This window comes from Bombus affinis, chromosome 17 (assembly GCF_024516045.1).
Source record: "Bombus affinis isolate iyBomAffi1 chromosome 17, iyBomAffi1.2, whole genome shotgun sequence".
NCBI lineage: Eukaryota > Metazoa > Arthropoda > Insecta > Hymenoptera > Apidae > Bombus > Bombus affinis.
Genome location: NC_066360.1, coordinates 4,510,187 through 4,522,615, shown reverse-complemented (window position 1 = coordinate 4,522,615; position 12,429 = coordinate 4,510,187). Strand labels below are relative to the sequence as shown.

Here is a 12,429-nt window from a genome sequence, read left to right as displayed (position 1 = left end):
GGAAGGGCCATGTTGCATCTCCACTTAGTGTCTGCAGTCCGCCCATCTACGTTTTTCTCGTAGAGTATTGTCGTAATCTCTATTTTTCTTTTTATATGGTATATTATTGTGATAGTATTTTGGTCTTGGAGATAGTTTCTTTCGTCTAAGTATAAAAAAGCTTCAGGGGGGGATGTAGCCTGTTATCATTGTATTTTTATAATATGAATCGTTTGGAAATAAGCAACCGAAGATTAAACTATTTTCTTTTATCTTTGCAGCTTGCGCGAAGTGGTTTCTTGTTAGTTTTAAGATGTGAGAATCGATGCGGTGGATGTTGGTTAAGTCGAATATTTTTTTATTTTTTACGTATTTTTTGTATCCGCTGTGTTCTGATCTGTAAATGCTCAGGCAAGCTCTGATGCATTTTCTTTAGAATATGCGAATTTTTTCCATTAATGAAGCTGGTATGTTGTACCATGTTGGACAGCCGTAGGTTATAATGGGACTTATTAGCGTTTGGTAGCACATGATTTTTACTTTGCTATTGAGATGTCTGGAATAAAACAATCTTTTTGTATTCCAGAATGCTTTGCTGGCTTTGGAGAGTTGAATTTTGATGTGTTACTTGTAGTTTAGTTTATCATCTATATTTACTCCTAGATATTTTACGCAATTTTTGTGTGGTATGAGCTCCCCTTCGTTTGCTTTTTCTTTTAGTTGGAATTTTTTACAGTGTTCCCTTTCTATTGGGACGATTTTACTTGTCTTGGATCTAAATAGTATGGTTTCGCATTTGCTTCCATTGATTTTTAGTTTCCATGTGTAATAGTAATCGCTAATTTTGTTAAAGGATTCTTGCAGTTCTGTTCTTATCGATTTGGTTTTACAGCCTGTCATGTAAATGATTAGGTCACCTGCGAAGGCTATGGATCGTTTATGAGTGGATGTGTTGAGATTAAAGAGGTTTATCAAGTCGCTATTGTAGATACTGAAACGTAGTAGGGAATTTACTGTTCCTTGTTGCAGACCGTTTTCTATGTAGAATTCTTTACTTGATATATGTAAACCGTCGGTCATTAAGAACGTTTTTTTTTTTTTTTTTGTTATTACGTCCCAGACTATTTTAATTAAGTATTTTGGAAAGTTTTTTTTAATCAATTTGTAAATAGGCGCTGGGATCCAGACAGTGTCGAAAGTTTTTTCGAGGTCTATTAAGCAGGCGGCTATTCGTTGCCTTGCGTTAATTGCCCAACAGATGTCCGACGTAAGTTTATTTATTGCGCAGAAGACGGCTAGGGAGTTGTTTATGACCATTTTAGGCAGTCAGATGTGTTCTTCTTTATCTGAAATACTATGGCGTTATGGTCGCTGTCGTAGTCTAGGTTTCTGAGAGGGTAGCTTTTATTTATTTATTTATTTATTTATTTATTAGAATATTTACAATCAATTCTCGTTGAGAATTTTCTTAGAAGTAACTTCATTTGGCGTGATACAATGACATGGATTATAATAGCTTTATATTGTTGGTTCTAGTAGAATCTAAGGATTTAATCTAGAGGGTATTTTCTTTTTAGTCTCCGGGTCTGGTCCGTCGTGTCTAGTAATTGGGTGACTAATGGGTTGTGGTGGTTGTTGACTCTTGTGTTATATCTGCTTCTGGACTTGTGTATTTCATCTTTGACTGTAGGTATCTTGAGGTCACGGTGGATTGTTTCGTTGGTAACATACCAGGGTGCATTTAATAGGGATCATAGCGTTTTCGATTGGAAGCGTTGAAGTATTTCAATGTTGGAATTACTTGCTGTTCCCCATAGTTGGATGCCGGTAGGTCCAGACAGGTTTTATTACGGTCTTATAGAGCGTAATTTTGTTCTGCGTACTTAGGTTGGACCGACGGCCAATGAGCCAATACAATTTTTTGAGTTTGTCCCTGAGTTGTTTGGATTTGTCTAGGATATGTTGTTTCCAGGTTAATCTCCTGTCCAGAGTCATGCCCAGGTATCTGACTGTGTCCTTGTTGGGAACTGTTATATTGTTAATGGAGACCTGTGGACGGTTTGTTTTCACAGCGTGAAGGTTACATGTGTGGATTTTTTTTCATTAATTTTGAAACCCCATTTATGGGACCACTTTTCCATTGAGTCGAGACCTCGCTGGAGAGTGGATGAGGCTATTATCGGGTTGGTGTGGGACACTAATAGCGCTGTGTCGTCGGCAAATGTTGCTATGGTTATTTCTGTCGATATTGGTAAATCGGCAGTGTAGATGAAGAATAGAAAGGGTCCGAGGACACCGCCTTGGGGTATGCCCGCTTCTATTGGGAAAGTTGCGGTAATGGCGTCTGCGTATTTAACCATGAATTGCCTATTGGTTAGGTAGGACTTTAGGATGGAGTAGTAAGTATGTGGTAGGGCCTTTTTAAGTTTGTAAAGAAGCCCTTCGTGCCATACTTTGTCGAATACCTGTTGAACATCAAGGAATACCGCTGAGCAGTATTTTTTCTTTTCGAGAGTTTGGCTGATATTGTGTGTTATTCGGTGGATTTGCTCTATTGTGGAATGCTGCTTCCGAAAACGTTTTCCGGGTTTTGGGATAGTATTCAAGGCGAAGAATTGCGTTGAAGATTGAAGAAATGAGTGCAATTCCTTTTACAGGTAGTTCCTTAATTGCTTTGTCACTTATTTGATCATGTCCCGGTGCTTTCCCGGGGTTCAAACGATGGATTAATTCAGTAACCTCTAGAGAAGTGAAAGGTTTAATGGGGAGAGTCATTAGGAAGGGAGAATGCAGGTATTCTGTTATTTCCGGAGCGGTATTGGATGAATGGGGTTTGAAAACGTTGAATAGGTAGTTGGCGAATAGGTTGGCTTTTTCTATAGGGCTTCGTGCCCATCCGCCTTGCGGTCAGCGAATTGGTGGGATTTTTTGCGGTGGGGGGCGTGAGTTTCCTGGAAGCCTTCCACAGTGAGTAGTTGGAGTCGGCAGAGGGGAACAGATTGACGAAGTACTTTTAGAAACAGTCATTTTTGTATTTTTTAATGATTTTGGTTAACTTCCTGGTTGCGTTGTTTAGTTTGCGCTTGTCGTCCGGTGTTCTATGGGTTTGCCGTACTCTTCTTAGTCTTCGTTTTTCTGTGATTTTGTTTAATATGTAATGGGGATATTCGTGTTTACTGATAGAAGTCTTAATAGGTGTTGAGGAGTGGATAGCGTTTATTAGGCTCGTGTCTAAGTATTCTGTGGCAGTTTCGATATCTGCCTTTGTTTTTAGTGAGATTAAGGCAGAGGTTGAGCGGTTAAAGATTTCTCTAAAGAGCTGCCAGTTGGTGAGTTGGTTGTGAATAAGGCCATTAGGTGGGTTCTCGATTATTGCTGAACCGACTGTTGCTATTACGGGGGAGTGGTCGGAAGAGAGTTCAGTCGAGGAGTTGATTTGAACATATCTGGGCCAGATATTTTTGGTTATGAAGAAGTCGAGTAAATCGGGGATTTTGTTAGTGTCAGTGGGCCAGTATGTGGGTTCATATGTGGTGAGGTAGTTGAGATTGTTGGTGGTTATGCTTCTTCTTTCCTTCTAAAAAGAAAATCATAAAAGGACGCTGTTTTTGAAAATTCTAATTCAGGACACCCCCTTAATCTTTGTCATTAAGCGTATTTGAAATAAAAAGATACCATACTGTAACCTAAAAATTAAGTTAATCTTGAAATCTCTTACTCTTGCCGAAAGATTGTTAAAATTATAAAAATTATTACGGTATCTAATATCTCAACATGGCCAATTTGTAAAAAATAACATTTATTGCAGCTATGTTATAGCTGCGCTCATTTGGTATTCACAGGCAATTACTATCATAAAAGTATTTTGGAAACTACTCTCCGGCGGTAAGATCAATTTGTATTTACTTGACAGAAGCTAGAACGCGAACGATTTCCGTTGAAGAACTCGAGAACACAGTTAAAAGTAAGTGACGAAAACTGTAGACAGAAACATTAAAAGCAAGTGATACAATTATACTCCATACTTTGTCTGATTTTCAGGTCCAAGTATTTGCAACATTATGAGGTATAGCAAAATTAAACAGTACACATCCGGAGAATCCCTCAAAATGTAACATAATTTATTCAAAACATTCTTTAATACAACCGTTATGTAGAGTTATTTTAACTAATAGTTGTATTTTGTAGCTGATATTTGTGAGCAGTATATTTCTTAGCGCATACTTGACTGATTTATTTTCATGTGAATTACTTCTAACGTACCTATATGCTAAATAGGAAGCATGGATATATTTATTTGATGCATATTTATATGTCCTTTGTTACATATAAATTATAAATAAAACAGATGATAGTAAGATAAATGATGAATAAAAACAGAATAGTTAATTAGAATTGAGAATTCAAGGGATCGCTAGCAAAGCAGCATTTGTCTCCTTGCTTTGCCTTTGGTCGGTGTACTCTCTTACGTTTGAGGTTCAATCCACGTACGTATTCTCAAAATCTCAGCATTTTCGCTAAGATTCGATTTTTCCATTATTTCTGATCTTCTATATCGTAAGATATAACATTCACGTATATGTTATAGGTTTTCTAATATCTGATAGTTTTATTGGCCATTTGTGTGCATATCAAATAGAGAATTGTTTAGAATAGGATACTACTCATCAATTTGGATGATACCGAAACATTTCATCAAAACAAACGTTCTGGACAACTTTTTACTGCATCTACATACACCGGTCACTCGACATTAGTTTTCAAGGTACAAAGAAATTTATGTTTAATATGTTTTATTTAATAATTCATTTTACAGGTTTTTACTCTGTAAACAATTTCTCAATAAATAAAGGTATATATGCGATACTTTCGACTAATTGAAGGTCGCTATTAAGTGCAGCATTCCATTCATCAATCAGTTTATCGAATATTATTTTATGCCATCCGCTATTAATACTGCCCAATCTATAAGCCAGTAATCAACTTCTTTTTCTTATTCGTATAATATTAAAAATAGTTATCTCTCACACTAGTGAGTTCTGTTTAATTCGGTCTATTTGAAAATGTGGTCACCTGGAAAGAAGGAGGAAGTATTATCATAACTTAAATGTAATTGACTATTTTTGTCAATACCTTGGAAACCAAGGCCAAGCGGCGTCAACAGGTATAGAAAAATATTGCTCAGAATGTCCACCTTGAAGCTGTGTTTCAATGTTATTCAATTATAAAAGAATATTTATTCTGCTACTATTTGTTGGAGAAAAGTAAATCGACAGTGTAACAATCAGATATCAATAAATAACTATAATAAACAAATAAATAAATTAATAATTATGTGGCGGCACTTGACAAGCCAAATACCACCACTCGACTCTAACCAGTATCGGACGACGGCAGGGCAGTGATTAGCGCCTTAGGTTACGTACGTCCGGAGCCTGACTTCGATCCCGGCGACCGGAATCCGATTTCTCTACTATGCAACTAAATTAGGAGGAAAATCAACAACACCCCAGCAGCGACATCTACAGCCGGCAACTACATTCATAACGGACAATATATACCACCTCAAATATATCTTTCAAATTAAATTAGCGTAAAAAATGTACCATGCCCGGGTGAAGATTTACGTATCATTATGTTCGAGATTACCGAATGCTTAGCAGCTTCCATATGGATGCCGCCCAACGAGTTTCTTCGATACATTCACTGCTTTCGTATTAAATTTGTGTAACAGCTAATTGCAGATATTTATAGATCTAATTTCCATGACTTACCAGCTATAGTACATTTCTACTTATCAAAGTCATGATGTTTCTCTCTAAAAGGAAGGGGATCAAGTTTGTAGGAACAATTTGTTGAAGAACTAAATATCAGCTGAATCGAAATCGTCTCGATATATTTTTCATATATATATACTGTAGATATTAAATTAAAGACGCGGAAACATCACCCAAATAATAATTGTTTGTTACGCACAGATTTCTTTTTATGTTATTATCTCTTTTAATTATTTATAGCTTTACACATTTATATCTTGCTACGTTTATAAGTATAAGAAATTCTAACCTTTCTAGTACCAATAACATTATGCGCGAGAACTTAGCAGCTTCCCAAACATAGCAGTATATGTTGTTACGCATTTGAAAAGGATTTATTGTGTGCTATGGTCAGTGAGAAAACTCGCGAAATTGCCGCAAGTGGGCACTGGCAGAAGTTTATCAAAGATAATTGGTAACCTATCATATCTTAATGTTACAGTTTCGTAAAGAAGATCGGAGACGTATAAAATGGATGTCAGCCGCAATATTCTGAGAGGAATCCGATCAAACGTAGCCAGATCGATGATTTCCATTCTTCTAAACATATCGCTATACTCCATATATTCGATTGTTAATTATTCCTCGAAGAATCTTCCTTCCGAATCACTATTGTCGTCTTATGATTTCATAGTCATAGGCGGTGGTTCTGCAGGTACCTTTTTTCATATCAATAGAAAAATGATAAATGAAATAAGAATATGAGAATGAAGCGCGTACTTGTGTGTTTGCACGCGGGAAAGAGCGCTTTATTTCCCACATAACAGAATAACACACAAATCTAATAATACACATATCTCGACAAATGCATAACTAATCAATGACTAACCAATGTACCTTTCCTTTAGCTGCTCCATCTCTTGTACAGTATATTAATGACGCAGTACGTTGTTGCATATAAACATAATTTAACGTTTATTTTGTAATACGTTCTAATTATTTTTTACATTATAAATATCAAATAAATTATATATTATTGCAACATATTTTAGGATTATCACGAAATCCGTTTTGTGATATGGACTAAATATTTTTCCTTTCTCGATGATTTGATACTAAACCACAAATTATTGAAATAAAAGTATTTGTAATATTTAAGTAGATTGATGTTTTCTTACTTATCTTCTATAATTTTCTGTCAATTTACATGATCGTAGGAGCCGTGGTAGCGAATCGGTTGTCCGAGATAGAAGACTGGAACGTTCTCCTCTTGGAAGCAGGTGGCGATGGAAGCTTTATATATGATATTCCGATTACTGCCCCCAATCTGCAGCTCACAGAGATCGACTGGAAATACGAGACGGAATCCGGTACCAAGTACTGTAGAGGTGATTAATATCTAATGATACTAGCGCATGCTTAACTTTACATCCGAATAAATGTTAATACCAGAATTACCCAATACGTCTATATGAGTGAGGGGAAATTTTCGTTTTCAATATTAATAGAAACATACATATATCATTAGCAAGAATAATACAGATTTTTGCTTAAATAATTAAATAATTGTATAGATCTATTTAGTTTAACTAATGTTGTTTGAATTATACTGATGTATATATAGAATATTTATGTACATTTACGTAGTAATCCACAAACGTTAACCGACAAATGATCTTATCGTCGAACGCGAAGAGATATAAACGCAAATCAATCAGCAACCAACATTAATAATCGATTACGAATTATTCACATAGCCTTTCATGTACTTAATCGCAAATTCTGTCTACAGCGATGGAGGAGGGTCGTTGCCTGTGGCCACGTGGCAAAGCGATCGGAGGCAGTAGCGTGATAAATTACATGCTCTATATTCGTGGTAACAAAAAAGATTACGACATCTGGGAACAACTAGGCAATCCAGGATGGTCCTACAAGGACGTCTTAACCTATTTTAAAAAATCGGAAGACAATCGGAATCAGAACTACACCAATACTCCGTATCATTCGGCGGGAGGTTACCTAACTGTCGACGAATCACGATGGCACAGTCCACTGGCCGATGCGTTCCTTCAAGCAGGACGCGAAATGGGTTACGAGAATAGAGACATTAATGGAGAACGGCAGACTGGCTTTATGACTCCTCAGGGAACTATTAGACAGGGAAGCCGGTGCTCCACGGGGAAGGCCTTCCTACGGCCGGCCAGCGGGCGTAAGAATTTACACGTCGCTATGCACGCCCATGTTACGAAAATTTTAATAGATCCGTCGTCAAAGAGAGCTTACGGTGTAGAGTTCTTTAGAGACGGAAGGACTTTGCGCGTTCGTGCCAACAAGGAGGTGATAGTTTCCGCAGGATCTATCAACAGCCCTCAATTACTGATGTTATCTGGAATAGGACCTGGAGCACATTTAGCAGAACACAGGATACCAGTGATTCGGAATTTAAGTGTAGGTCATAATCTTCAAGATCACATATACGCGGGCGGCAATCTGTACTTGCTGAATGAAAAAGTATCGTCGGTAGGGAGCACGTTGTATGATATCCGACATATGCTAGAATACGCCTTATTCGGAACCGGCCCATTAACTCTCTTAGGAGGAGTCGAAGGAGTAGCTTTTATCAATACCAAATATGCGAATGCCTCGGACGATTTCCCAGACATACAACTGCATTTTGTGCCATTCATTCAGAGCACCATACGCTACAATATTTATAAATCTCTTCACGGTCTGTCCACAGAATTCTTTGATACTGTATATGGGAATTTAACCGACAACGACATGTGGATCGTGCTTCCTACACTTTTAAGACCGAAAAGCAAAGGTATCATAAAGCTTCGAAGCAGCAATCCCTTCGATCATCCGTTGATTTATCCCAACTACTTCGAAAAACCAGAAGATGTGGCGACAATGGTAGAAGGAATTAAGTTTGCGGTCGAGATGAGTAAAACTGCATCATTTAGACGTTATGGAAGCAAATTTTTACCGGTACCATTTCCTGGCTGCAAGAATATTCCTATGTATACGGATCCATACTGGGAGTGCGCGATCAGATTCTATGCCACGACTGTATATCATCCAGTGGGTACTTGCAAGATGGGACCTAATTCGGATCCAACAGCTGTAGTAGACCCTCGGCTTCGAGTTTACGGAGTCACCGGACTTCGAGTCATAGACGGCTCGATTATGCCAAACATAGTCAGTGGTAATACCAATGCCCCGATAATCATGATCGCAGAGAAGGGTGCCGATATGATAAAAGAAGAATGGTTGATGAAGTACGGTGCAAAGTGAGTAGGAAGTACAGGAAGTTGGAACTTTTGGATTCTTAAAATTGTATTGAATATCAATGTGATTAAACGTATTGTTTTTGGGGGAAGATTTTACCATTGATTAGAATGGTAAAATCGATTATGATTCTAATATCTTGTGGTGTTGTATTTGGTATGGTGAGATGTTTGTTAGTTGGAATACGCATTTTACGTATCTTATACGTATTTTACGCATCTTCGTCCGAATGACATTACGTTTTACTGTTGTTGCTATTGTTTTTAGTGCAATACTGCAGTTGACTTTGCTCTCAATTAGTTCTTTAAATATTTACCATTTGGTGGTTTAATTGCAAAGCGACTCTGGATTACTGTAAAGTATTGGCTTACTTATGTATTCTATTAATATCAGTGTATGATCAACTAAGCTCAAGATTGGGTGTTATTTTTAAATTGTTTAGCCTCTTTATAACTGAAAAATCAAACAAATCAGGTATTTGGTTTAGATCTGTCGACCAATATGTTGGTCTCCCTGTGGATAATATGTTGAGATTACTAGATATATTTTTAGTATTCTACCTCAAGATATGTTAATTTTTGAGCCCCATAGCGCGTGATTTGCATTGAAGTCTCCCCGTGCAATGTATATGTCACCTAAGGATTGAAAATAGTCTTCCTATTTTTGTAATGTCATTTTGTGTTGCAGTGGTGCATGTACTGCTAACATCTGGAAGTAATTGCTATTAGTTTGTATCGTAACGATGGTGCTGCTTGAACGTGTTCCTGACTAACTTGACTATGTATGTGATGTTTGCTAGCAACTTACTCGAGGACGGTTAGCATCCTTCCTTACTTACTAACCTAGTAAATTAACCAATTAACAGCGACGACCATTTCCCTCACTTTCCCAACGAAAACTTTCCTTAACGAAGCCAATGATCTCCTATCCTTAGATACACCAATCACAGTTTTCCTCCGCAGCATTATCGTCACAGAAAACACAATTCCTCGACGTACCTTGAGCAGTCATCATTTTAACTTGTAGCGCGCACTCTGCTCAGTCGCTATCTTAACTCGATCGGTATCGTTCGAGATGTAGCCGAGAAGCGCGAATCGTCAATTCTAGTCGGGACCTCTACGTAAAGTGTCGAAAGCGAGTATTGTTAATAAACATACTGTTTAAACATTTCTGAGTGTTTCTTTGATACCTATCACGTCCTATCCATCTCATAACTTTAATGCGAGCGGACCGGAATGTGAAAATTGGAGCGCCCATATTAACCGCGGTAGCGTCGGATGGAGACAACACGAACGGATGCGATGAGGTTTTCGTAGGATTTACAGAGTATCGTGCGAACAGGCGGACAAACAAGACCTAACACGAATACGTCAGAAAGGCGACGGTGGAAAGTCGAAAGGTTCCTTCGTATCTTCGAGCGTGATTTCGAAGATGAATGCAAATGATGTAGCAGCCAAATCGAAGTAGTTTCGAATCGGTGGTGAGGTCATTCATGTTTCTAGACGTAGACTGTATCGCGTAATAATTTAACGACTTATTGATAAAATGTCGATCTCAAAACAGGAGATCGAACTCTTTATTTCCACATACTTGTACAATGAAATAAATGGTTCGCAGTTCACAACGATAGACTTTAAGTTTAGGGTAGTTCAGACATATGCAGACTGCAGACTCCCTCGGATGATTTCGGGAGGAATATTTATATTATTTTATTTGTTGGAGTGGGAGAAAGACTTTGGTCGTACGGATGTATCATATGGTTGGATGTTACTCTAGACTTTGGTTGTACGGATGTATCATGTAACAACTGCGTGGTATGTCGATCGTCGAAGCTAGGAACGCGTAAAAACGCGTATTTTTTACTTAATAATTGTAATTTGTTGTGTTTGTTGTCTGAGTACTGCATTTCGCTCATTTATCACTTTTGTACTTATACTTACACTTGCACTTACACTTATACTATACTTATTTCAATACATTTTTCTATTACAATCCACTCGTTCCTCTATCAGTTAACCTCAACATGTGTAATTCACACACATACATATAACTGATGCACCTGAAAAATATTCACACGATACAAATCGTCGCTTCATCGAACCTGAAATTGATTAAGAAGTGATCCATAATTCTCAAGAAGTAAGAAGAAGTAACAGGTTTCCCAAGAAGCTGAAAAATGGATGGGCATGGCTGGACAAAAGGCGGTTCAATCATCCAGAACAAGTTGGCTAACATTCGCCGAATGCATCAAATGAATATAGAAAAGATGGTGAACATTATGTGGAATATTTGCCGTGAAAGTTGTTGTAGATGAAGTTCACTCCGTCATTGCTAATGGCAATCAATATGATCTTAAATTGTTTAGATACTGTTTGTATACTGAAGCATATCTAGCATTTTTAGATTTTCTGTTACAGATATTTAGATGCATTAGCACATTGTTTCAGAGTTGCAAAATTTTAATTCATTGTTTGATAATGGAATATCATAGAGTTTTGCAGTCAACAGCTGGTAATTTTTTTAGTATGATACTGTTATGATTGAAAATAAAAATTTGCATGAAGTAGATGCTTTCAATCAAAATGATTTACCCCTTCTGAAGTTATATTGGGGCTCAAATATGATTTATATAATTTAATTGCAATTAATGTAATATTAAAAATTAGTATGTAAAATATAATTTATGTTGGTGCTCATGCCACAGATATTATCATCAAGCTAAGAAATAGTACAGCTAAAACTGTAAAAACATGCGAAAGATTAGAGATTTTTTAGTTGCCAAAAATGTTATTGATTCGCCTTCAAGGTATAATTAAAGACTCGCATTTAATGGGCCATTTTTTAACTCCTTAAATTTCTTAAATTCGCTTACTACTTTACACACTAGCAATCAAGACTCACATAATTAATTATGACATCAAGTATGTTGCATTTGTGACATATTTAAATGAAAAATTAATAAACAAGATGTTGTTAATGTATTTCAGTATTTCAGAATTTACGAATTTATCTTAGCCATCTTGAAAATTGCAGAGAAAAAAGAGAATATCTAAACGTTTCAAAATTGATTCGCTATGAGTAGCGTAGTTGTTTGCGAACATTCCAGCCGCAGGTTCGAATACCGGCATTCATAGTCGTGTTTTCACGATTTCTAGAGGAATAGAAGGGAGTGGTCCGGATGGTTGGAAGAACATTCTCCCAACCCAAATGAAGATAGAAATCTTATACACAAGCGGTACCTATTACGAGCTATACACCTCAAATTCTTGTATGTGTGATATTGCTTTCCATTCGCGTATACGCCGTAAACAAGTTCTGCCCAGCAATTTTGAATGATATTATAGTCCCGGGAACGAGCAGGCCATGACAAAACAGATATATTATTTTCATTAAAATATGATTGGAA

At 37.1% G+C, this 12,429-nt stretch overlaps 3 protein-coding genes across 8 annotated transcripts in view; 2 read left to right on the top strand and 1 right to left on the bottom strand.

Annotated features, from left to right (window-relative positions):
• LOC126926032 (glucose dehydrogenase [FAD, quinone]-like) overlaps positions 1–9,184 on the top strand; it is a 51,854-nt gene extending 42,670 nt beyond the window's left edge. Inside the window, exons 1-4 of one of the 3 annotated variants that reach the window (XM_050742133.1) lie at positions 4,598–4,744; positions 6,238–6,450; positions 6,953–7,123; positions 7,528–9,099. In XM_050742133.1, the coding sequence (XP_050598090.1) occupies positions 6,267–6,450; positions 6,953–7,123; positions 7,528–9,029 (1,857 nt within the window). In that variant the 5' untranslated portion in view covers positions 4,598–4,744; positions 6,238–6,266 and the 3' untranslated portion in view covers positions 9,030–9,099. Of the gene's footprint in view, positions 1–4,597; positions 4,745–6,237; positions 6,451–6,952; positions 7,124–7,527 lie in introns of those variants that run through there. The other 2 variants (XM_050742134.1, XM_050742135.1) reach the window with 2 other exon arrangements.
• Positions 1–12,429, bottom strand: part of LOC126926345 (glucose dehydrogenase [FAD, quinone]-like) — a 66,917-nt gene that overhangs the window by 32,262 nt on the left and 22,226 nt on the right. The window lies entirely within an intron of this gene.
• LOC126926033 (glucose dehydrogenase [FAD, quinone]-like) overlaps positions 1–12,429 on the top strand; it is a 64,824-nt gene that overhangs the window by 44,747 nt on the left and 7,648 nt on the right. The window contains exons 1-2 of one of the 4 annotated variants that reach the window (XM_050742140.1): positions 3,892–3,943; positions 4,021–4,090. The exons of 1 other annotated variant lie outside the window; for it this stretch is intronic. The gene's annotated coding sequence lies outside the window, so the exon portion shown is untranslated. Of the gene's footprint in view, positions 1–3,891; positions 3,944–4,020; positions 4,091–4,346; positions 4,467–4,610; positions 4,745–12,429 lie in introns of those variants that run through there. 2 more of the 4 variants (XM_050742137.1, XM_050742136.1) reach the window with 2 other exon arrangements.